The sequence below is a fragment of the Cibotium barometz genome, chromosome 62, assembly GCF_041138505.1.
Source record: "Cibotium barometz isolate CiBa-2024 chromosome 62, ASM4113850v1, whole genome shotgun sequence".
Lineage (NCBI taxonomy): Eukaryota > Viridiplantae > Streptophyta > Polypodiopsida > Cyatheales > Cibotiaceae > Cibotium > Cibotium barometz.
In genome coordinates, this window is record NC_141107.1 from 3,005,414 (window position 1) to 3,031,012 (window position 25,599).

Here is a 25,599-nt window from a genome sequence, read left to right on the forward strand (position 1 = left end):
TTGGCTGGGTGCAGCTCACTCTTTCTTTATCATGCGTACAGAGGGCCAAAATGGCCTCTGAGACCAGAAAAGCACACTGTCTATATAATCTATAGCAGGGAGGACCTAGAGCATCCTTGAAATGCAATTGCACCAACGAAATAAGAAATCAAATGGCTTATCGTGCAAGATGCTAGAAAATATTGTGAACCACTAATGAGAGAGGAAAAGAAAGAGAAAATGTTATCAAGAACAAGTAGAGAAAAAGTTATCAAGAAAGAACAAGTAAAAACCATAAGCTTTTATGAGAGAATGGTAGTCCATCAATAAATAACCATCACACACGTGTGAACTAAAGAGCACATATGATTATCGGTTATGACAATCACATTTGACGTCAAAGTGCTGAACTTGGCCACCATTTCATTCCTAAACAAACTCAACTTATAAAACTCAAAATCCATTCACATTAGAATAGGTTTTGGATTAAAGGCACTTACTTTAAGCTTGGAAAACTCTCTTTGTGTACAAATCCTTTGTGTACTGTGGTCATGCACCTGCTCTCTCTATGATTAGAAAAATCAGGACATCATTATATATTGTCATTTAAAATTTTATTTTGTAGAGGGAGTTTTTTTTTTGCATATTGATGTAACCCCTCTCCATTGTGGAGTTCAGGGTAAGGGGAGGTAGATACATTCTTTTTCATAGACCACTTCTTTGTTTTGTTGGTGTTAGACAAAACGTTCTTGGTCAGATGGGAGGGACCCACCATATGTGATGATAAGAAAATATTCAAAATGGAACATACGATCTCAAGCAACTCAATGAAATGATCTCAAAACTAGACCAAATAATGTTGTATTTGGGGGTGCATAAATGCTGTAAGAGTTTGGCAAGGAATTGTATGTTCTCCGTCTTTTATCAAGAAAGAGTCATGGTGGTGTAGCTTCTCCTCTGGGCTTTGATATATGAGCACACACGTTTTGTACCTGGACACTAATCTACGGATTAGGGATCTAATCCAGCGGGGTTAAGGGGCATTAGGGATTCGTCCGAAGATACTTGGCTCCCAAAAAGTGGGATACCATGAATCTCCACAGACAGCAGGGGCTCCGGTAGTCTATAAGAGAGGGATTGGCACAACTGATACCCATGCAACCTGCAACACCGGAGGGAAGGGAAAACCCACCATACTGCCCACCACTAGAATTGATGGACATACCGTTGAGTTTCTCCAACAGTGTACTAAGACATTGTCAGATGTTTGGGCTAACCCGGAGCAGGTCAAAGAGGTTCACTGAGATGGTATTTCCCTTGAGTAAATCCTCCACAAAGAAGGGTGTGAGCTCTGGTTTGGGATGTGGAAGGAAATGAGTAGGTGTAAACCCCCTTCGCGTCCACCCTTCTTGTCATTCAGAAGGTTGCTCAACCATATTAAAATCTCCTCCCACTATCCAATGATCAACCTGGGGAATGAAATTTGTAATGGTGTCGCAAAAAGCCACCCTTTCACCTCTCACGTTAGATGCATAGATATTCAAGATTCCCAATTTCTGACCCTCATGCATGATCAAGATCCACTGTGCTCTAACAGGGATGATAACACCGTGCCCAATAACATGAGGCATAACAGATGCTAACACTGAAATACAAACACCCCCTCTGGTCCCAACAGCCAAGGACCAGAAGGTGTGGCAAGAAAGCATCTTACCAGTTTTGCCACACTGAGATCTATCCAATTTGTGTTCCTGCAACAAAAGTACATCCATAGACCCTCCTGTAACACCAGGGTGAACTTGGTCCTTCAGAAGGCGCTTCCTACCATGGGTGGGAAGCCCTCCAAGGCCCTAAACATTCCATGAGACGATTCTCATGGAAGAGAAGAGGGTTTCACCCCCGATCTAAGAAGACGATGGGCAGCTGAGGATGGGATAATCCACGGGAGACAAAGTACACTGACATGCCCTTGTCCGAGGCCCTGCACAGTACCTGCATATGTACGAGAAACCTGTTCGCCCTGTGGGGCATCAAGGGCAATGGCATCATGCTGAAAATCCTGCAATACATGATCCCACTATGATGAACGTCCTGCATATCGCCCCCTCCAAGTAGAGAGGACTCAACAAAATCATCCTGATCTGAGATATCATCTCTCTGCAAAGATGCATCAGCTGACACATCCCTCTGACCACCAGAAACATCATCTATCTGTACATGATCCGAGGAGGCCTTCCCATCAATCGCACGAGGGGGGCGGGCATGAGAGACATCTCGCCACACCTGGCGGACTGAAGGACGGGAAGGAACCAAGGGAGGTGGCGCCTGAGAAGTACGCTTGCGAGGCCTCCTACGACCCCCAGCCCGAGGGCAATCTCGACCAAAGTGACCGTGTTGGTGACAAACCCGGCACTGATTGGGTTTACCTGCAATCTCCATATGTTGCTTCAAAGGGCCACAAGGGCCTGGAAGCAAAGCATAGTCCTCAAAGAGCTCAATGTCATGGGCAAGAACCATGACCCTAGGGATAGCATCTGCCGAGGCAATGACCACCTAGGCAGAAGATGTCAGCAAGGCGTGGAGGGGGGGCACTTGAAGAACCAGCCCAAAGGCGGACCCGATGGCCTCTAACATAGGCCAATATGCACGAGGAAGACTTGGGAATCTGAGAGTAATCGGGAAACGGTTCCGGTCTCCCTCAACAGGGTCAAAATAGCCAGAGTAGGGAAGAAAGAATATCTTCCTCGGGCTTAATGGCAAAAGGCTGCCCTTCAAAACCTCTGAGGCTGCATCCTCAGAATCAAAATCCACTTGGAAGAAACCTCTTCCAAGCAACCTGACATCTCGAAAGTGTGGAGCGAGGTCGGAGGGCAGAGCCGCCAGGACCCAATCCCTAGCCTGGAGACGGGTAGGGTGAGATCCAAAGGTTCTGGCAATGAGGGTCGTTTTGGAGTCTTTCTCGATTTCAGCATAGAGGACCGCGAGCTTGGCTTCGGAAAAAACAATGGTTCGCCCAGCCGAGGGAGATTGATTAGCCATGATGCTAATTGAAGAGAAGGGAGGGTGGAAAAGGGCCACAAAAAAAACAAAAAAAAAGACACAGACGAAGAAGCTGGACACAAAGGCGAAGAAGGGCTGGACACACAGGCGAAGAAGGGATGGAGACACAGGCGAAGAAGGGCAGGGGAAGGGCAGCGCAGCAAAGGCTGCACAGAATGGAGGAGGCGGAGGAAGGAGGGGAGGCAGAGAGAGGAGGGAAGGCAAACAAGGAGAGCAAGAGGGAAGGGGCGCAGACTGGAAACAGCAGCGGGAGGAAGAGGGGCGGGCAGAAGCAGCGGCGGAGGAAGGAGGAAGGAGGGGGGGCGGAAGAAGGATGGGGGGGCGACACAGCCGACAGAGGCGGGGTTTGGGGAGCTCGCAGGTCGCCGCTCGTCAAACAAAACCTACCAAAACCTGTTGCTGTTGGATTGACAGAGCAGACATCATGTTCAAACATGAGGCGTGCATTTTCAAGTTGGGATGCTAGCTCCTAGAATTCCAACAATGTTGTTGGTGTGGGCCGACTCTCCTGGATCTTCTACTGGGTGGACCTGGGTAAGGCTTGTGTTACCCACTGACGCACCATGAAGTCACCAGGGTAAGTTGGTAGGCGGGCCACTAGCACTGTGGTCCATGTCATGTGTTCCGACACTCTCTCCTCGTAGCAATTGGAGCTTCCCTAGCTCCAATTGGAGCTTCCCTAGCTCCTGGAGAATGCGGTCCTCATAGTTACCAGGACAAAAGGTCCAGAGAAAGGAGTCCTTCAAAGTGGTCCAGTCTGTAAAGTGGTCATTGGAAACTCGCTGAACCACTTGTCTATAGAACCTTGAAGAGTGGACAGAAAGAGCGCCAAAAAAGGCATCCCCCCGCTCAAGTCCTCGGCTCTTACAAATGGAGATGAACCGTTGGATGTGGTCATCCTTATCCGTAGTGGATGATCCTTTGAAGGTGGGAAGCTTGACGTTGACTTAGCCCAGCACCATGAAAAGGGGTTCTGTGCCAGGAGGATGGGCTGGACCAGGAGGGTTGGCTTGGCCTCCCGCGTTGCCAAGGGTGGGGTTACCAAGGATAGCCACCATAGGAAGGGGTGGACGAGGTTCCTTAGGCGGCAAGTAGCTGAATCTCTTTTGCCTATACAGGGAAGCTCATAGCACTGTTTTAGCCTATGGGGCACGTGGTGAGCGTTTTCAGATTTCCCGTTCAGTGAGGCCGGGCTGTCCCCTCGCCCCTTTACTGTACCTCATTGTTGCAGCTGAGGCTATGAGCAGGTTTCTTCGGGCTGCCCCTGGTGTTGTGGGTCTCAGGCTGCCTTTATGTACGGAGGAAGAGTTATTGGACTCTGAGTTAGCAGATGATACGGCGTTGTTCCTTGAGGCTTCACATGCTTGTTTATGTGCTTTCCGGACAGCCTTGCAGGCCTTTTGTTTGGCAGCGGGCAGGAGCTACTATCAATTGGCATAAGTCAGTTGGTTTTTGGATCAGTGATTCTCCTCTTGCAGATTGGGGTACAGATGTTGGTTTTACTTGGATTGAGAGAGGATGCTCTGCTAGATACCTTGGTTGTCAGGTGGGTGTTGACATCTCCCCTGCACAACAGTTTGCTCCAGTGCTCTTAAGCATTAAAAGCAAACTTCATCACTGGAGTAGGAGGAACGACTTGGGGCTTGCTTGCGAAAAAGCTACTTACGACGAGCTCGCTGAAGCTGCGCCCCCGTCCCTGCTTGCGCGTACTGCACACCAGCGCCCCCCGCCATTGCGCTTGCTCTTGCCCCCCCCCGCCTGCTGTAGTCCCTGCGCCCCCCTCCCTCGTTGCTCTGCCCGCCGTCTTCTTTCTTGCCCCCCTTCGCCTGCTTCGCTGCTGAGCCCCCCCTCCCTCGCTGCTGCGCACCCTCATCGCCCTCTCGCCCCCCCGCCTCCTCGCCTCCTCGCCTTCTCGCCCCACCCCCTTCTTCGCGTCTACCTCGCCTCTGCAGCGCCCCGACCCCCCCTCCGCCAGCATTCTCCTCCCCGCCCCACGTTCGCGCAGCTGCCACCCCCCCCACCCCCCCGGGCTTCTCCTTCGCCATTTTTTTACCCCCCCCCCCCTCCCTTTTCGTGCTGTCTTCCGCCCCCCAGGGGGTTTTGCTTTTCCTTTTTTCTCCGGTCTTCCACCTCTCTGTGTGCAGCCCGTTTCTTGCAGGATTTCCGCTTTCGCCTCGCCTACGCCTGAGCTTCAGACTCTGATGGAGACTCCTCCCGCCTCGCCTCAGAGGGACTCATCCGCAGCCCCCTCGCCCGCCCCCGAGGACACCCCCATCAGGCTTTCTCTTTCGCCGGAAGAGGAAGCGAGCCTCACCGCAGAGGTGGAACGCCTTCAGGCCCATTCCACCATCTGCCGTATAGTCGGCACTCGCCCCAACAGAGGGGAGATCCGGGATCTTCTCCAGGCCCGCCTTCTTGCAGATGTGGGCAAGATCCTGGACGTACAGCTACTGGGCCGGGGACATTATCAGATCGAGTTCGAGACCGCCCAGAGTGTGGCCAAGGTCCTTGCCATGAGTCCCCTTGACATCAGGGGTGCTCGGGCTTTCTTCAGACCTTGGCAGCATGGCTTTGATCCAGCAGTGGGCTGAGCAGGGAGAGCGCCTTTTTCATGTTACAGTTTGCTTCCCTAGACTCCGCCGGGAGTATCTTCCGCTTCTCTCTCGGCTAGGAGCATTGGTGGGCTCGGTACTCGAGACTGGCCCCACAGCATTGGTGGGCTCGGTACTCGAGACTGGCCCCACAGCAGCTTCAGTGGTGGCCAGAGCAGCTGGGCTACCCTCCGTCAGAGTTTTGGTGTCTGGCATCTCCTCCCTTCCTAAGGTCATTCAGCTACCTAGGATAGGGGGGGGATGGATTGATCAGAGAGTGGAGTTCTCGGGGCTCCCGAACCAGTGCTTCATATGCAGGCAGGTCGGCCATCTGGCCAAGGCCTGCCCTCGCAGGAGACCTCGACCCTCACCACAGCAGGCCCCTGATGGCCCGCCCACAGATGCGGCACGGCAGGCTGCCTCCGGGACACCTGCTCAGGCCACAGAGACCTCAGAGTGGCAGCCTGGACAGGGGCGCCGCCGAGGGAGACAGTCACAGCAGCACGCACAGAGACCACTGCAGCAGCAGCCACAGTCTCAGCCTCACTGGGTTCCCGTGAGGAACAGCTTTGCTCCCCTTTAGGAGGAGACCCCTGCAGCGACTGAGGACCAGGAGATGCCAGCACCCCCTCCTTCACCCCCCCCACCCCCATCCCCTCCCACTGCCTCGCTTCCACCTTCGCCTCCTCCCGGCCCCGCTCCAGTCTCGGCAGCGGCTCCCTCTCCGCCCCCCTCGCCCCCCCCTCCTCCCCCCCCACCCGCCTCGCCTTCCCGGAAGACCCTGGCAGTCCCCTGGCGCTCGCCCGCAGTCCGGAGGGCGCTGAGCACCGACCTCGCTCGAGCACCACAGAGGAGACCTACCATGCCGATCGGGCTTCACGGATATCATCTATCCGCAGTCGGCTGAGTCGCCTCGGTGTTAGATAGCGATCGGAGGCTTTCGGTTACGCCTTCACTCGGTTTTTTGGAGCAGAGGGCCCCCATGAGCCAGCACCCATCCGAGTTCATGTAGTGATACCTCCGGCCCGCGGGGAGGAGGCACTTGATTCAGTAGTGGCCTTCTCGTTCCCTCTCTGTGGCCCTTGCGACCGGGAGTGGACTCTAGAGCTCGCTCTTAGCACTTTGAAGACTCGGGCAGTTGAGTTTTCTCATCATGTGAGCGACCTGGAGGTGACAGATGTGATAGGCCGGCTCTGGGAGTTGGCTCATTTTTTCCTGGATCCCAGGAGTGTGGATGCCTCAGGGATTCGTCATTTGGTCGTGCGTATAGTGGCAGACTTAGCACGCGACCCTGGATATGTATGTATACACGAGGTTGCTCTGTCAGAGCGGGAGGCAGTCGCCATGGGCCACAGCCACTGGCGCCTGATCCGTGATTCTTGCAGTACACCGGGTGGGCAGATTCGCAGCCGCTTGGATAGGGACTACTCTCCATCCAAGCCACTTGCGAAGGCCCGCCGCACGGCTGAGACAGCATCTACCTCAGCAAGTCATCCATGAGGATCATCTCATGGAATGTACAGGGCCTGGGCGGAGCACATTTTATACGCTATCGAGGTTGCTTGAGGCAGGAGCTTCAGAGATGCCTGGTTGGTGGAAGCATTGATATTTTGATGATGCAGGAGCACCACTTGGGTGAGAGCAGGATCCAGAGATATGGTTCGGTGATGCCTGGTAGATGGGATACCTTTTGGTCTGCAGGGTTTGGTCCTTTGGGTGGACAGGGAGGAGTTTGCATGGTCATTGCAGATGTATGGCGGCAGGCCATTGTGGATCGAGGGATCATTGTGCCTGGTAGAGCACAGTATGTCATTCTGAGGATGCATGATGAGCTATTGGGCGTGCTCAACGTCTATGCGCCTAATCATGCTAGTGCCAGAGCAGAGTTCTCGACCCAGGTTACGGATGCATTGCCAGAGGCCGCACATTGGTGTGTCGAGGGAGACTTCAACATGCTTGAGGACCCGGCCGATAGGGTGGGAGGCAGTCATGTTACAGTGCACGGCACGGAGCTTGCAGCTTGGGACCGGTTTTGCATGACACTGAGGATCACTGATGCATGGCAGCATGGGGCCTTCTCCCGTTCTCAGGACAGTCTTAGTTTCTCTCGGTCGGATCGCCGACAGGGAGGGACTAATCTATCACGGATTGATCGCTTTTATGTGGGCGACTGGTTAGGGGAGCGAGGGGGCTCCGTCGGCATTCTCGCTGGCACCTCATTTTCAGATCATGCGCCAGTTATCCTGACATGGGAGGAGAGGACACGGGAGCCCAGCTTGCAGTTGAGGATCCCAGAGAGGGTACTTACAGATCCCAGTCTCGCTGAGGACATTGAGAGGATCTGGCATGATAGTCAGTGCTCTGACCAGGATGCAGCAAGCCAGTGTGCCCAGGGACTCATCGAGCTTAGCTCTTTTCTGCACGCTGCAGCTTTGACACGGCTGGGAGAGATTCGCGAGGGGGAGCATCGGCTGAGACTGAGACGCAGCCTTGCCTCGTTACAGCGCCTCCAGGAGCAGCAGCCTGCATGTGAGTGGTTGGCGGCCCAGCTGAGCCAGGCACGCCAGGAGGTTAGAGAGGCAGAGGAGCAGAGACATGAGTTTTACTATCGTCGTCAGGCCTCTCAGTGGACGCAGCTTGGTGATAGAGTGACTGGTGAGTTTTTTGAGATCACTTGACCCCGCCATGCTCGGGCAGGAGTCCGTCAGCTTGGTAGACCGGATGGTTCGGTAGCTACTGAGCCCGAGGAGATCAGAGCCATTGCCACTGCATTTTAAAGAGACCTGCTTTCAGCGGAGCCAGCCACTGAGGACAGAGATGCTTGTAGACAGACTGTGTGGGCCCATGTGCAGAGGAGGGTCACAGATCGTATGCGTTCAGTTCTTGGTGCGCCTCTTTCAGAGATTGAGCTTGCCGAGGCCTTGAGGGTCCTGCCGCGACATAGTTGCCCAGGGGAGGACGGACTGACGCCGGCCTTTTTTATGCGCTATTGGGACCTTTTGGGGCCAGGCCTCCGCAGGGGCTTTCAGCATGTTTTGGACACTGGGGTGATGCCGCAGAGCTTTTCAGAGGGCTTGATCTATCTTATCCCCAAGGGGGAGGGAGTATCAGATGATATTCGGCATTGGAGGCCTATTACGATCCTCAATACTGTCTACAAGGTCTTAGCAAAGGCCTTGAGTTTGAGGATCCAGCCCTTCCTGGGGGAGTTGATTCATGCTACTCAGACAGGATTTGTCAGGGAGCACAATATCCTTGACAATATCTTTACTTTCTGGGAGGCGACGGCCAGAGCTAGATTTCTTGGCGAGGACTTGGTCGTGATGCTTCTCGATTTTGAGAAGGCATACGATAGAGTTGATTGGGGTTTCTTAGAGGGCACTATGCTTCGCCTGGGCTTTGAGCCAGGATGGATCAGAGGGGTGGCGGCTCTGTATTCCACAGTTCGCAGCCAGGTGTTGATTGCAGGCGGACGGGGGGCGAGTTTCGAGCTGACCAGATCAGTCCGTCAGGGGTGTCCTCTCGCCCCCTTTCTTTTTCTCTTCTTTGCGGAGGCTATGAGCATGTATTTGACGGCAGAGGAGGTTGGTTTGAGAGGACTACAGCTCACAGTCCGGGGGGAGGACCTGCTTGATGCTGAGTTTGCAGACGACACGGGCTTATTTTTGCATGGCCAAGAGGCCAATCTTCTTCGGGCAGAGCAGTTGCTCCAGGTTTTTAGTGCAGCTTCGGGAGCATTGATCAATTGGCGCAAGACAGTGGCCTTTTGGATCAGTAGTGCTCCCACTCCGGCATGGAGCCCGGACCCCGGTTTTAGATGGATTCGAGGCTGATCAGGAACTTTCTGTGTTCTGGGCGGGACAGTCAGCCAGCTCGGGCAAAGGTTGCATGGGCAGTTATTACACTTCCGCTGGCTCAGGGAGGTTTGGGCATTACAGATCCAGTCGATCAGAGCAGAGCCTTATTGGGGAAGCTTATTGTTCGAGGATTGCTTCCAAGCGCTGAGCCTTGGAAAGAGCTCCTCTTGCAGCGGCTGCAGGCTCGGGCGCCCCCAGCAGGGGGCACTTGGGCACCAGAGATTCGCTGGATCTTCATAGAGATGAGGAGGACAGGCCTCAGTAGAGGATGGGAGGACAGATTTGCTTTGAGTATCCTGAGAGCTTGGGAGCTGCTGAGACCGGGGCTCTCTCAGCGACCTCCTTCTTGTGTTGAGGAGCAGGCCAGACAACCGCTCATCTGGAGCCTAGCGGTTCGCACAGAGCAGGGTCATATGCTGGGTTCTCGGCCTCGTTTAGCCTGGGGGCCTTTAGCGGCAGGCCCAGCTCGTAGTTTTGGAGACTGGCAGGCCTTCTGCAGTCTCCCAGAGGAGATACAGGTGGAGAGGCTGAGTCACTTCAGAGGGGGGTTGATTATGAGAGATGATATTCAGGAGGCACTCACAGAGGAGTGGTTCACGCCTCTCGAGCCAGTTACCCCACAGTGGATGGGAGCCTTTACACAGTTGGAGATCCTGATTGCTGTCAGAGCTTGCACTGAGGATGGCAGTTGCCTCTACTATGAGATTCAGGATGAGGGCAGACTCCAGCGAGTGGAGGTGGAGTCGCCTTTGGTTGCAGAGTGCACCTTTCAGAGGATTCGGGTAGTGGCCACCGCTTCTCAGAAGCGGCATATAGACCCTGATCTTGCTGATGTGCTCCCGGATTGGCGCATATGGGCATATGCAGCGCGCCCCTTGGCCCGGCTACAGTGGGACCCCCGGGGAGTACGAGTGGCATGATCCTTATGCATCCCTTGAGGCCACAGAGATTACCTTTTTCCAGTATACTGTTCGGCTGGGGCGGCATATTTTGACGGCGAGAAGGACGGTCTCTCCAGCGGCAGCGGGGCATTGGCGGCTACAGGGACTCTCACAGGAGTTCCTAGAGGATTTTTGGGCTCGGCTCTGGGCTAGTCGACAGGCCCGCACGATCTCGACTTTTCAGTGGTGGCTGGTCGCCCACCACAGGGGCTCAGCAGTTGGCACTTGGCTTGTTTACAGCGGTCTTCCGGCGGCCTGCGTCCGATGCGGCCACCCTATGGAGACACAGAGACACTGCCTTTGGGATTGCCCTCAGGCGCAGCAGATTTGGCTGCGGATGCTGCGTATTCTGGCTCCCCTCTCTCCAGAGGGTATGTTTACGTGGGGTGCCGCTGCTTGGTCGACTTCGTCAGGGCCTGCTATGGGCTATGAGATGGAGCAGGGTAGTCAGGCCATCAGATTTATTAGGGGCTAGCCTCGCCTGGTTCCGGCACCGGATTTCTCGTCCGCCAGCTGGACACAGGAGCGGGATTTACGATGGGAGCTCCTCAGCAGCCTCACCATCTGGTTCACCTGGAGGGCCCGGTGCTTTACGGCCTTTGAGGGGAGATTGGAGCCACTAGCAGAGACTGTACAGGGGATTTGGCAGGAGTTGATCCACACCCTGCGAGGACAGTACGACCGCATCCGGGGAGACTCGGATGAGGCGATCTTGCAGCGCCAGGCCTTGCACACCACTTGGCGCTGTGGCCCCTTCTACACCTTACACACGGGATCCCCCCGTTGGCACTACAGGCCACCTATTTGGCTCTTCCCCCCCCCTACTGTATGTTTTAGCCTCTCAGTCCTTTGTACTGATGCTTGTATTTTGCAGCACCTAGGGAGAGTCTCCCGAGCTGCCATGCTGTATTCACTGCTTTGTTTCTCTTATGAGCAGGAGAGATCTTTTGTAGCCCTACGGGCGTTTTTATATAACTAATGAAAGGATCTTTTCTCGGAAAAAAAAAAAAGGAACAACTTGGCCTCTAGAGCTTTTGTGGTTAACAAAGTTCTGCTAGCCACAACTTGGTTTATCGCTTTGTGCTGGATTTTTCATAAGGGCTGCATTGGACAGCTTCGTTGCCTTATTCGAAACTTTCTTTGGTCAGGGCTTGATGGAAATGCACACACCAGGGCCAGAGTTGCTTGGGAAACCATTATCAGGCCTAAGCAGGAAGGGGGATTGAATATCATTGACCCTGAGGTGCAATGTAAGGCTTTGCTGTGTAAGCTGGTTGTTAGGGGCTTTCTTCCAGGCTCTAAGCCGTGGAAGGACTTTCTCTCGCAGCAAATCATGAAGTGTGTCCCTGTTCGCGGAGGTGACTGGACTCTCAGCTCATGCTTTATTTTTTCGGATGCAGTTCACCGTTCCCCTTCATCCCCCCTGGTTAGGTCCCTCCTACGGGCCTAGGACTGCCTGAGGAGTTTTTTGGTACACATCCCCCCGCGTTTGGTAGAGGAAGTTAACCGGCAGCCCATTCTGTGGAATGATTTGATCTTAGATGTGCATGGTAGGCCTCTTGGGGCGGCTATGCATATTCTTTGGGCTGGCTGGGAGACGCTTTGCCCCACAGTGTTGGCTTGAAGGGGGTCTCAGAGCCTCACTGAGGTACCGAGATTGGATCTCATGCAGCATTTGAGAGGCTCTAGTCGGAGGATTGCACAGATTGACGCAGCCATTGCCAACCACTGGATTACTGGATCTTTCTTGGAAGACGGTCATCATTCTTGGTTTGGGGTTTTTTCTGGGACAGGTGTTCCTCTTCAGGTTATGGGTCTCCCCTTGCCTAGGGAGGATGATGTACCGGTCTTTTTTCTGTACAGGATGGATGGCAATTGGAGAGATGTGACGTGCAGGACCTTGTTGAGGGCCCCCAAATTTGTCCAGTCAGAGTTGTTGGCAGGTTAGGGAAGCACGTCTTTGTTGACACCCCCCCCCCCCCCCCCCCCCCCCCCCCCCCCCGAGATGATCACAGAGAGTGTTAGCCTTTGGTTGTATGGTGGCTTCCCTATCACACATTTGCATTGGGACCCCGCTGAGTGGGTGTGGAAGGATGCTTGTAACCCCTTGAAAAGCATGCCTTTTTTCAGTTATACGGTGCGGAATGCCAGACATCTTATCTTGGGACACATTCAGAGTGTCCCTACTCTTAGACCCCATTGGGAATCTTACGGCATTTCGACTGACATTCAGAGGGTATTTTGGCGGAGATTGTGGCATTCTTATAGGAAGCCACAGATTTCCTCCTTTATCTGGGTTTCTCTTCATGGTGGTCTGGCCACCAATCAGTGGATCTTCATGGTGGATGCTATCATTTCTTTTGGTTCTATCATTTGGTTGACACTGTCTGGGCCACAACTGAGATTCGAGGGGACTAACAGGAGCTTGGGCATTATGGTTAGGCAAGGAGTTGCTCGGCAGTGTTGTCTTCAGGATTTGACACTTCCACACTTTGTCCTTCGGCACAGATGTTAGACAGTTCTTGGGAGATTATTGCTAGCATCTCAGCCTGGAATATCTGGAAGGCTAGATGCACCGAGGCTATTGAGGGTACTCCCGTTCTTGTTTCTCAGTGTCTTTGCAGGATTTGGAGTGATATTATTCACACCATCATGGCTACCTGGGCCAAAATCCAGGGATCTTCGAGGGCTGCGGAGAGGAAGCGCGGCCAGTTTATGAGAGAGTGGGACATTGGTATCTTTGTCACGTCCTCTCATTCGGGACCCTATTGGCAACACAAGGCTCCTGATTGGTTGAGATCTCCACCTTTCTTGGTGTGAAATCTCCATTTTGTAAAAGAAAATTCATACTTAATAGAAGTCTCCTTTCTGAAAAAAAGAAAGAGGATTCTTGGATGGACTCACCGGACTACCATGGGAGCGTGTATTGGGCATGCAGAGAGGACGCAACAGGAAGACGACGTAATACGACATGGAAAGAGGACACAACGCGAAAGAAAAGGTGAGCTTTCAAGACTCCCACTTTGGAGAGTCCCACCACGTGTGCCAAATTTTAGTGTACCTGTAGCAAGGCTGGTTGCCCGATACACTATGTGGTGGCTCTCCCGTAGCAAACACAACACAGAGAGACGAGACGAGACTACGAAAGGAACAGAACGCTTGCGCTAATCGGAGAACACTTGATACAGGTCCCTCACTGTGCCGCGTGCACACTCAGCAGAGGTCACAGTGAAGAGGACGACACCGCTCAAAGATTGATGATCAACACAGAGTTACAAGTGGTATGACAGAGATACAAGTGGTATGAGGGAAGAGCATAAGGATGACCTTAAAGGTGAGAGGATGATGCCGAGGATAAGGATGTCCTCTAAGGGGGGACGAAGGCCATGTATGCCTGAGGTCGACGTTGGCATCTCCTATCCTTAGTGGATGCCTTGGGTGGCAGCGTAGCCTCTGGTGGAATCTCCTATCTCTGGAGATAAGGTGGAGTGTCAGTTGGTGGAGATGTGGTGGAGTGTCAGTCAGTGCCATTGGAGCCTTCAATGCACCTGTTTGTGTGGTGGTGCGTCTCCACTTGATGATCCATGCTTGGCACCTCCATTGACTCACCAGTCACGATTTGCGGTGGACAGTCCACATTGGTGGACAAGTCTAGGTTGCATCTTGGTGGGCAGTCCGTTGCGGTGGATGGTCCACCATGTGAGCACCCTTGGTGGCTACACTTCTGAGCATTGTACTCCTTCCTCACCCTCCTCTGTGCGCCCTGCTTTGCCTCCTCTGCACGCCTCCTCCCCCCCTCTGCTGGCCACCATTGCCCCCCTCTTATGTGCCTTCTTCCACCGGCCCGCGTCTTCTTCCTTTTTGCTACCATACCTCAAATCTGTTGCCTGCCCGGCCTTGGTTTTTGGCCTTCTGCCTCCTTTTTCGGTTTAGCCTCAGTGTCGGAAAGTTTTTTCCTAGTGTTCAGGTCGGCTTTAGTGTTCAGAGCACAATGGATTATGGTCATGCATGAGGGTCATATATTGGTCACTTGATTGGCCATTGGAGGTAGGGCAGCAGTCTATTTGAAGTGTGGCCATCCCCCGGAGTCCCAACATCATTGTCTTTATCTAATTCATTTACTGATTTACTATATAAAATTGCAAGATTTTGCAAAATTACCAGATTTTTAGGTTAAAAATAAACAGCTTTGTTTTTTTTTCCCAGAATCACATGACGATGAGGAAGGACAGTGTGACTAGATTTGTGAAGCTGCACACGATTTCCAAGTTACATGAGCTCAAAGTTGCACATGGCAGGTAGGTGAAGCTCCATGCAAAAAAAAAAAATCAAGTTGCATGCTACTGATTGCTGAAAAACCAAAGTTATACGCGCTACCTAAAAAGTAAAAGCTACATGCAACTGGGCCGGGCAGTCAGGTTGCATTGCCCAAAGGCTCTACAGGTTTGGCAACGGATTCTCCGCATCTTCACTATGGATGGGCCCCCTCCTGCACAGTTACGGGGGGCAGAGTCGCTTGTGCCACTAAGGCCAAGGCCATCATGGCATATGAGGACAAGGGTGGGGGACTTGCCCTTCAGGTCTCTCACCTTCATATTCCTGCAGTGCTAGTCCCAGCTCCATCCACTGGTCATTAGACTCCAAGTCATAGCCAGAGATGGGAGATTTGTGGCAATATTGCTACGTGGCACATCTGGAGACGTCGATGCTCCCTCACCCCGCCAGCGGAGTCCATTCGGAGCATCTTGCTTGATATCATTCCTAACTTTTTTGGACGTGGTGGGGGAAGCTTCAAAGTGGCTCTCACTGCATAGGAGGCCTTCCTTCCTGAGGATCTGGCGTCACGGTCCCTTTCTCACTGACAATGGTGATGAGCCTACTTGGCACTATAGACCACCTTTGTGGTTGTTTCCCCCTCCCCCTATTGTATGTTTCCCCCTCCCGCCATTGTATGAGATAGCCTTCTCCTCCTAGAGTGGCCAGCCGGAGGAGAATAGCATCCTCCCCCTTTTCTCTGTTTCTTGAATCTCACGTCCCACATGTGGATGCCGAGTTTGTACTTGACCATTATGGTTGGTTTGCTTTGTAACTAATAGAAGGATCTCTTTCCTGGGAAAATAAACCCGATGCAATACTCCTCACCTTATGTGGCTCAGTCTGCATCTCTCCATGTGAGTCTTGCAAGTATCTCACGCACTCGGAACTGAACTAAAACTGAGCTATCACGAGTGACATCGAGCATGGATCTGTGTGCGCCCCCCCCTCATGAGGATTTTGTTGCTTTCACCTCTTCCCCCTTCGCCTTCGCGAGAGTGTTCCCCCCCACCCCCCCCCCTCCTCCTCCTCCCTTGTCTACCCATTCCCCTTTCTGCCCGATTGCAGCCCTCTCCCCTTCCATTTCCATGTGCGCCCCCCCTCCTTCCCCCACATTGCCCCCCTCTTTCCCCCCGCTCTCTGCTCCTTTTACGCCCGCCCCCCCCTTTTGTTTGCCTGCGTCGCCCCCCCCTCCCTCTCCCTGTTCGCTTCCCCTCACTATCTCTCCCCCCACCCCTTCTTCGCCCAATTCCCTGCCTGCGTAATCCCCTCCCCGCCCCCCCCCCCCCCCCCCCCCCCCCCCCCCCCTTTTCCTGTCAAATCCCGAGATCTCTCCGTGAGGGAAATCTGCAAAACAGCCATGAAAAGCAAGATAAAGCCAACGAACCCTAACCCTAGAAGGCAAAGGGGGAAGAAACATATCTGGGTGCAGGCATACTCGCCACCCAACCATGACAGCTGTGGGCAAGCCCACAAGACTTGGCTGTCCCCACCGAGCCACGAGCTAGAGCGTCATGCTCTCGTGAGTGCCATGCCATCGTCCTCGTCCGGTGACCTACGCTAGAGAAACACCCTCTATTGGTCGAAACCAATAGTCTCAAGGACAATCTGACTAAGAGATCGACCTGCTCAAGTAACATCACATGAGCGTCAATTCCTAGTCACAAAAGCCTAATCCGAAGCAAATGGATCATCTAGGTAACCCTAAGTTGACAATGCTACCAGTACCAAAAGTAAGCAACCACTGTCCTAAAAAGTTATCCCGAAACCAAAAGTATCTTCCATTTGACCACCATGCTTTCATCTTGATGTCCTCTATAAATCTGGTCTGTAAAAAACCACAAAACTGGGAAAACCCAGAACTTACTATCTGAAGCCTGAACCAAGTGGAACACAATAGTAGTCTCTTTCAAACAAGAGAAGAACCGATCTTCTGTAAAAGATCATCAATCTATCTTCCGTCACCTCGGAAGTCTAACTTCCCAAACATACCTCAGAAAGTCTATGAGTACGTTGGACATGAAAGGAACAATTGTTCCAACAAACCTGGTTATGACTCAAGCTAGCATCTATCATAACTGTCTGTATCAAAAGTAAAGCATCTATCCCTCAAAATCTATTGAGATAGCCTTGTGTTTGTAGGCGCAGAGTCTGAATAAAGTCTTGACAATCTGGCGTAGCCCCGTAACATGCGATGGATCATGGCGTCCCATACCACCATGATACACCCCATACCCATGCTACGATTACTACAAAACACCAGTTTGTGGATCTGTCACGATCTATCAGAAACAATAAATGCCAATGGCTGACCATGTGCCACAAACTGAAACAAGTTCTCGAAAGGAAGAACTCCAAACGAGACTAGTGATCATAACTCGGTCCAGGGATTAGACGACATCTGTGTACACAAAGAAGAACAACCTTGACCAGCGTCCCAGTCAAAGCATCTGTCTAAACCTAGAAAATCTTGGAAACCAAAACTTGCTTCCAAAAACTTATGCGCATCACGCAAATTCTTGAATAACCATGATTCAATAGTCTTGGTATAAGAATGGGCGGGTATACTTGGAATAGCGTGAATATCTGTACACACTCCTGCTATGTAAAGGACCATCAAAACCTTAAGGAGTGTAAGGCTGAAAACGTACATATTGGGTATTGCCGCATAACCATTTTGTCATGCAATCTGACAATGAGTCCCAACACGTAAATTTAATCTAGATGCCCTCTATCACGTATCTGTGTAGCCACAGTGTCAATGTGTGGTCAACTATTCCTCAATCCTACATATGTAGATAAGTCTTGCCTATCAAAGCCCAACAATGAAAACAATGGTCATTCCAATATCTGTAGGGTATTAGGTCTATGTCTTGCATGGTACAAGTCCATGACTAACTCGTGTGTGTATGTCCACAAAATTCTTGGAGTAGAAACTCCTATGTGTACCAAGAACAACTTCGTATACAGGCAAAACAAGATACAGTACTATGCTTCTACTATCGTTCCATATATAGCATGTGTCTGGTACGAACGCATACCTCTTAACATGCAGGTTCAAATCAAGGATACGATAAAGCATGTGCATCGAGTCGTGCAAGTACACCTTTTATTCTGAGCTTGTCTTGTTTCACCTTGAGATGAAGGTCAAAACTTAACCCCCAAATCTGTGAAGAACAGTCCAAAATTTTGCAAGACAAGGGAAAGAAAAAATTAGAGAGAAGAAAGGGTTCGTGGGAACCCACTTGCTGCTGGACTGATCAGGAAAAAAAACTCCTTGCTTTTTTTTATAAAAAAAAATCCTCCTTAATGGCCAGGTGAGTTTTTTTTTTTAACCCTTGCTTTAATTTTTTATTTTTTTTTTAAACTGTTGCTTGAGAAAGAAACTCGCCTGCTTTCTTGACTGCCTACCTGCACCATAGAGAGAGGGGAATCCCCTCCAGATCTGGCTGCGCCCATCACCTCGAATCCCCCGCACTGCCGCCTTGTCTCTTGCACGGGCGGCCAGGATTCCATCCCTTTGCATCTATATTGCCTCCCCAGAGACAATGCCTCATGTCATATCTATTTCATGCCTTCAGGGCGACCCCATCATTCAGCAAGTGGAGTACTGAGGCCTTGCTGGCCAATGTTTCATTTGCAAGCAGATGGGCCACCTCGCTAAAGCTTGCCCTCAGCGCCGCCAGTCCAAGAGACCACCTCCGGTGGTCCCCCACTCCCCCCCCCCTCCTCGATCCCCGTTCAGATCTTCACTAGGGGGTAGAGTGAGAGAGAGGCTCTCAGGTAGCCGAGCACCAGGACCCACCTGTCGACGACTCTGCTGTCGGAGAGTGGCAAACCGTTGGCTCCCACCAAGGCCGTCGGCCAACTACCAGAGCTAACTGCCGCCGCCACGCGTGCCAGGCTGGCAGAGTACAGGAGGATTCGGTTCTGTCTAAGAACCATTTCGAGCATGTATCACAACACCCACTTGTCGGCGAAGGGCCCCCTCCAGTCACTGCAAGGGTCCCTCTGGCCCCCTCAATTTGGCAGCCGCTACCCCGCCGAGACTCCTCCCCCAGTTATTAGTTTCCAATGAGGCTAGCTGGTCCCATTGAACCCCCAGCAAGCCCCTCCCAGCACCATCCCTCTCCGATGGATCTCTCCTGACCGCTTCTTCTCCGCCTCCCCATCCCCCTCCCCCTCCGCCTCCTCCCTTCCCCCCCCCCCCCCCCTCCCACCCACCTCCTCCTCATCTTCTAGTAGAAGACCCCCTACCCCGCCCTCTTCCTCTAAGCCCGCTCTCCCCCCTCCCACCACCTCTTTAGAGCACTCCCACCGCCCCCTTGCAGTGCCCAACCCGGAGCGGAGGCAGCCGTCGAGCTATTTCCGTCACTTGATTCATCGATTCTCGGAACTGGTGGAGATGACCATCGCCACTTCCGTAGTGAGGGCTCTCCCACCAATGTCCCCAGGTGGGCACCCCAAGATCTTGGGATTGCCTGTGGATTAAAGCTTCTTCCAATGTCTTGCGGTGGAAGGAGCTCCTCTTTTCGAGGAGACAGTGGTTCCTATTTGGATGTGTGTGGTGTTTCATCATTCCAGACCTTCTACGCCTGAAAGTGGTGTGATGATCTTCTCCTTCCCCTTGGGTGCAGCCCTGGGGATAGAGTGGGATTCAAAGTCAGTGGTTAAATGGCTGCCACCATTTAAGGGTAGGCAGTAGAGCTCTCACACCATCTTCATGATCTGCGCATCATTGACGTGCTCAGCCACCTCTGGACCCTAGCTAGGATGGAGCTGGGAGGCTCAGGCCATAGAGATCAAGATGGAGAGGTGATACCCTCCAGTCTAGAGGTGCTGCTTTTGTGTTCCTTCATGTCTTAGTTGCATACCCCTCCCACCCTCTTACAGATAATACCTCCATTCTAATCAATGGTGTTCAGAGTATGGCTACTCTTGCGCTCGGATAGAGTGGCGACAAATGGAGGACAGGATCCGTGCCCACTTGGCGCGCCTTTGCCCCATGTTTGATTGAGATTCCCCATCTAAACCCATGCCCAAGACTCTTCGAGTGGAAGGCAATTCCGATAGTTCCACCTCCCACAGAGATTGATATGCGGATAATCTCATGGAACATTCAAGGTTTAGGGGGGCCTCAATGCTTTTAGAGGCGAGGCGTAGAGCTTCTTAGAGTTATAGTTGGGGGACCCATCGACATTCTTTTACTCCAAGAGAACCACCTTTCTAAGGGGGCTACCCGTCGCTACAATAAGATTTTACAAGGCAGGAGCCACACTTTTTGGTCTCCTTCTTTCAGCTCTTCAGGGACGTAGGGAGGACACTCTGTGTGGGCACCCTTGGTGGCTACACATTTCAAAAGTTTATTTTGTACAGGGATTTTGTTTTCATGATGAGCTAGCACCCTTACACTATGGATTCCAAGGTAAAAAGTAGATGTATTCATTTCTATGGACTACGAGTTCTGTTGTTTTATTATTGTTGTGAATGTAAACATGGGATACTGGCCTTAGTGTAATTATGATGCGGGGAATGATGAGCATAGGAACAAGGTTCTTTGAATTGAGCTTAGCAAATCTCTCCATGAGCTTTCTCCTGATGAATGCTTTGTTCATGATATGTTGATTGATGATTTTGTGGACGGTAAAAAAGAATGACAATTGTCGGATCCTGATTTCAGGTTTGATATTCCTCTCCCTTCAGTGGTCTCACCACTAAGAAGTTCTCCAAAAATGCTGCAATGGTCTTCTTTCCAGGAAAGATGCCTCTTGCGAATGAGGTGGCAAAATGGATAAAATCAAAATTGCAGGGAAATGTAGTTGATGGTGTGTACTGGGCTGCCAAAGGATTTTATGAGGTTCTTTTTAAAGAACATAAACACAAAGTAGCACTGGAAAAGTGGCCTCTCATGTTTGGCACTCAGTTGGTTCATGTATTGCTGTGGTCGGCGAACAAGGATTACGAAAGTCTCACTAAGCATAAATGCCGAGTGTGGGTCATAGTGAAGCATTTCCTAGAACATTTCCGTAACATTTGCCTATGTTGGTTGCTTCATTGGGAAAGGTTATTTGTCCTCCTCGACTTGCTGAAGATGGAAATCGTTTTATGATCCTCTAGGATACAACTAAATATGTTGTTCCCTCGGTCTCTATTGGAATAAAATGTACCGATGATACACAAGTTGGGATTGGCCATCGGAACTATGAGCTTATTTGGGGCACTTTCGCTGGTGCATGCTTTAAACGTAAATAGTTTGGGCGTATCTCCAATAAATTTCCTACTATCATTCATAAACCACCAGCTGTGGCCCTGCCCCCGATGGCATCAGCTTCACCGTCTAATTCTCCTACGAATGTCATTCTTGTGTCACCCTTTGCTACTTTTCCTAAGCAGCAAGAAAAAGTGAAAGGCTCTTTGCCTGTGGTTAATTAGCAAGCTTCCACTAGTAAGGCTATGCCATCCGCCAGTCTAAAGGGAAAAATATAATGGATCAAGATGGTTTTATTGACCCAAAAAAGACTTTCAATGCGCCTTTGTACAAAACCCATGATTGCACCCAGACTCAAGAGAATGTAGCTCACAATGTGGATTCCTTGGCAGCTAACGTTCTCAATGCAAAAGCAAATACCGCTGCTAATGCGGTCTCACGTGATTGGGTTCAAGTTTGTACTGGAGGTACTCAACTGTTTGATACGCATGATGCTGTTGGAATGTACTATGGGATCCGGGGGGATCTACGCATATGGATGAGAGTTGAATCCTCTCATTTCTCTATCATGTACATAAGATGCTTCCAATAAAAAGTGTCTCACCTATAATGTACAGGGTGTTTGCAATCCTCATAAATGGAGATGTTTATAGGACTATGTACATACGATGAGACCAGATATAGTTTGTTTGCAATAACACAATAAGCATGAGTATGGTGGCCAGTTTGGCCATTTTACTCGATATGACATTTTCTATGCTAGAAGCAAACAATTCTCGCATGTTGCTATTTTTTTTTGCGACATGAACTGGAGCCAACATTGGAATATAATGATTCATTTGGCCGATGTATCATTGTGCAATGTACTTTGCAGGGTGAAATTTTTCATTTTGCAGCAGTTTATGCATCTCAATATTCCCATGAGCGGCAAAGGATTTGGAATTTCTTCAATTCCTATCCCTGGTTGTCGAATGCTTTTGTTTGTGGAGATTTTAACAACTCTCCACAAAGGGAGGATAATACATCTGGCTTTTCTCATATGTTGCATGTTGAGTGTCAAGCTTGGGACAATTTCATTCTACAAACAAATGCCTCTGATCTTTGGCTTTCTACTATGGTTGGAACCCCAGGATTTACTTATCGCCATAATTCTCTCACTCAATATTGGGCTGGATTGGACAGATGGTATTTGTTACATACTTGACAATATGACTCCTTTTTGTGCAAGCTATGGGTTGATCATGCCTCAACACTCTCTAACCCTTCACCACTATGGTTGGCTTTATATTTTCATATGCCCTCATGGGAACCTCCTCTACATCATCAGAGATTGTTACACAAAAATAAAAGCTATCTTTCGCATGATGTCTTCAGAGCTTTAGTACATGATGCCATTTCTCTGCTTTCATTGCTTGGTTTTGTTTTGTTCAACGAATGCAGATAGTCATTGCTTACTATGGTAGATATTATGTTGCAAATGCCAAGAAAAGAGTTGAAATGGCCAAGAGACAAATCCAATCGCTCACGTCACTCAGCCATCTTCAAACTCTTACACAAGATAACCAAAATGTGTTATGTGAAGCCAAAGCATATGTCTCTCTGAATAAACAAAGAAAGATACAGAAATGGCAAATCAGATCGAGATCCGAGGAGGAGCTGACACATGCGTTATATGGTATGGGACGTTAGAAATCACTTGGTTTGGATGGTGTGATGGTTAAATTCTTTGTTGCTTTTTGAGATGAGCTTAAACTTCCGATTTTGAAGATGATTAATGTTGCATGGTCTGCATCCACAACAATATGGTTTTGTCTCCAGAAACAAATTATGGATAATATTGCTAATGTACATCTAAAAATGGAATATGCCAAATATATTTCTTAGGATGATCTTGTTTTGCAGGTGGATGTAGCTAAAGCTTTTGACACGGTTCAATAGGATTACATAGCTGAGGTAATGGCTGCAATGGGCTTTGGTTGTAAAATGCAACAAGCTATTTTTTGGCTATATAGAGATAGTACTGCCTAGTGTGTTTTTGGTTGTGCATCCACTTTTGATGTATATGGATCTTTTGACTCCATAGGGGAAATTACATGGTTTGCGATTACCCAATGGTTCGCATTTTTTGGCTCAAGCCTATGTAGATGATTCTTTGTTCATGCCTCAAACTGATCCAAATGATCTCAAGTACATCATGAAACCTTTGGAATTGTTTGGTAAAGCAGTTGGACTTCATATGAACTTTTCTAAGTCCAAACTGCTTCCATTCACTTCTTGTGACTAGCATGCACTACTATGGTTAGGGCAAATTATTCCAACAGATCATGTGGTTAGACATCTCGGATATCCACTAGCATGGCATATGTCTACGCAGGGTGCTATTCTTTGGGTACTTAACAAATTGAAGGCCAAGCTGGCATATTGGAAGCTTTCTACATGACCTTTACATGTGCGTCTCAGAATTGTTCAATCAATCATTATGGCCTATGTGCAATTTTATTTGCCATTGTTGATCTCGCGTAAAACTAATATTTATTCTTTTATGTCTGATGCCTTGGAATCATTGTGGAAAACCAAGCATCATTGAGAGTGCTACGCCTTTTGAGACGATCTTTGGTCTGCACTCCTAAAATGCATGGCGGATTAAATATACTTGATTTGCATTATCATCTTTTGGCAAGAAAAACCACCATGATTCCCACTTTCTTTCAACTTCGGCAGCCATGGGCCAAAATATGTGTGCTTCTATCAAAACTAGAGCTTATGGCACTTGGCACATTTCTCACTGGTGGGAAGCAGTGATTAGTAAATTTGAAGGAAAAATTGCCCTTATGAATCTTCTCTTCTTCATGATTGGAAATTGACACTGTCTTCTGTTCGCTAGCATGGAAGAGATGTGGAATTCTTTTCGATTGGAAAGCATCCATTGATTTTCAGTGTTTTCTCGACCACTTGCACTACAGGAACCACGAAAGGCATGCTTTTTGGCTTTTATTGGAGTTACCACTATGGCGGATGTTGTCACGGATAATGGATTTGTGATGACTTTCCCACAAGCCTGTTTGAAACATAACTTGAATTTGCATCACAAGCAAGTGCAGAAAACTATAACTATGCTCTTGTAGCCTTTTGATCCCATCCATCCTTGGATGATCAAGACAGACTTCATGATAGGCAACTTGTTGGTCATACCAACACTCTTCCATTGAATGCGCTTTCGGCAAGTAATAATGTGTACAAAGTGTTGCTTCCTCATCTTCTTTGGCATTGCACGGAGTCCAGAAATTTCTTGCAAGCACTAACTCCTCCCGTTCCCGCTCCGGTTTTGGCAGCGGCTCCTTCTCCACCCCCTTCTCCCCCCCCTCCTCCCCCCCCGCTCGCCTCAGCTCCCCGGGAGGCCCTAGCGGTGCAGTCCGGCGGACACTGAGCACCGCAGAGGAGACTTACCATGCCGATTCGGGCTTCACGGATATCCTCTATCCGCAGTCGGCTGAGTCGTCTCGACACTAGACAGCGCTCGGAGGCTTTTGATCACTCCTTCACACGGCTTTTTGGAGCGGAGGGCCCCCATGAGTCAGCACCTATTAGAGTTCATGTAGTGATACCTCCGGCCCGAGGGGAGGAGGCACTTGATTCAGCGGTGGCCTTCTCATTCCCTCTCTGTGGCCCTAGCGACCGGGAGTGGACTCTGGATCTCGCTCTTAGCATTTTGAAGACTCAGGCAGTTGAGTTTTCTCACCATGTGAGCGATATGGAGGTGACAGACGTGATAGGCTGGGAGTTGGCTCATTTTTTCTTTGATACCGGGAGTGTGGATGCCTCCGGGATTCGACATTTGGTGGTTCACATAGTAGCAGACTTAGCACGCGACCCTGGATATGTATGCATACACGAGGTTGCTCTGTCTGAGCAGGAGGGGGTCGCCATGGGGGACAGCCACTGGCGCCTGATCCAAGATTCTTGCAGCACACCGGGTGGGCAGACTCGTAGCCACTCGGATGGGGACTATTCTCCATCCAAGCCACTTGCGAAGGCCCGCCGTATGGCTCAGACAGCCTCCACCTCAGCAGGTCATCCATGAGGATCATCTCATGGAATGTCCAGGGCCTTGGCGGCGCACACTATATACGTTATCATGGTTGCTTGAGGCAGGAGCTTCAGAGATGCCTGGTTGGGGGCAGTATTGATATTCTGATGATGCAAGAGCACCATTTGGGTGAGAGCAGGATCCGGAGATACGGTTCGGTGATGCCTGGTAGATGGGACACATTTTGGTCTGCAGGGTTTGGCCCCTTGGGTGGGCAGGGAGGAGTATGTATGGTCATTGCGGATGTATGGCGGCAGGCCATTGTGGATCGCGGGATCATTGTGCCTGGTAGAGCACAATATGTCATTCTGAGGATGCATGATGAGCTCTTTGGCGTGCTCAATGTCTATGCGCCCAACCATGCTAGTACCAGAGCAGAGTTCTGGACCCAGGTTACGGATGCATTGCCAGAGGCCGCACATTGGTGTGTCAGGGGAGACTTCAACATGCTTGAGGACCCAGCCGTTAGGGTGGGAGGCAGTCATGTTACAGTGCACGGCACGGAGCTTGCAGCTTGGGAGCGATTTTGCATGACACTGATGATCACTGATGCATGGCAGCA

At 50.6% G+C, this 25,599-nt stretch overlaps 1 protein-coding gene across 1 annotated transcript in view; it reads right to left on the minus strand.

Annotated features, from left to right (window-relative positions):
- The window catches only part of LOC147604018 (cilia- and flagella-associated protein 251-like), a 212,740-nt gene that overhangs the window by 135,777 nt on the left and 51,364 nt on the right, over positions 1-25,599 (minus strand). The window contains exon 10 of the mRNA XM_086795115.1: positions 480-536. Within this exon, the coding sequence (XP_086651241.1) occupies positions 480-536 (57 nt within the window). The remainder of the gene's footprint in view (positions 1-479; positions 537-25,599) is intronic.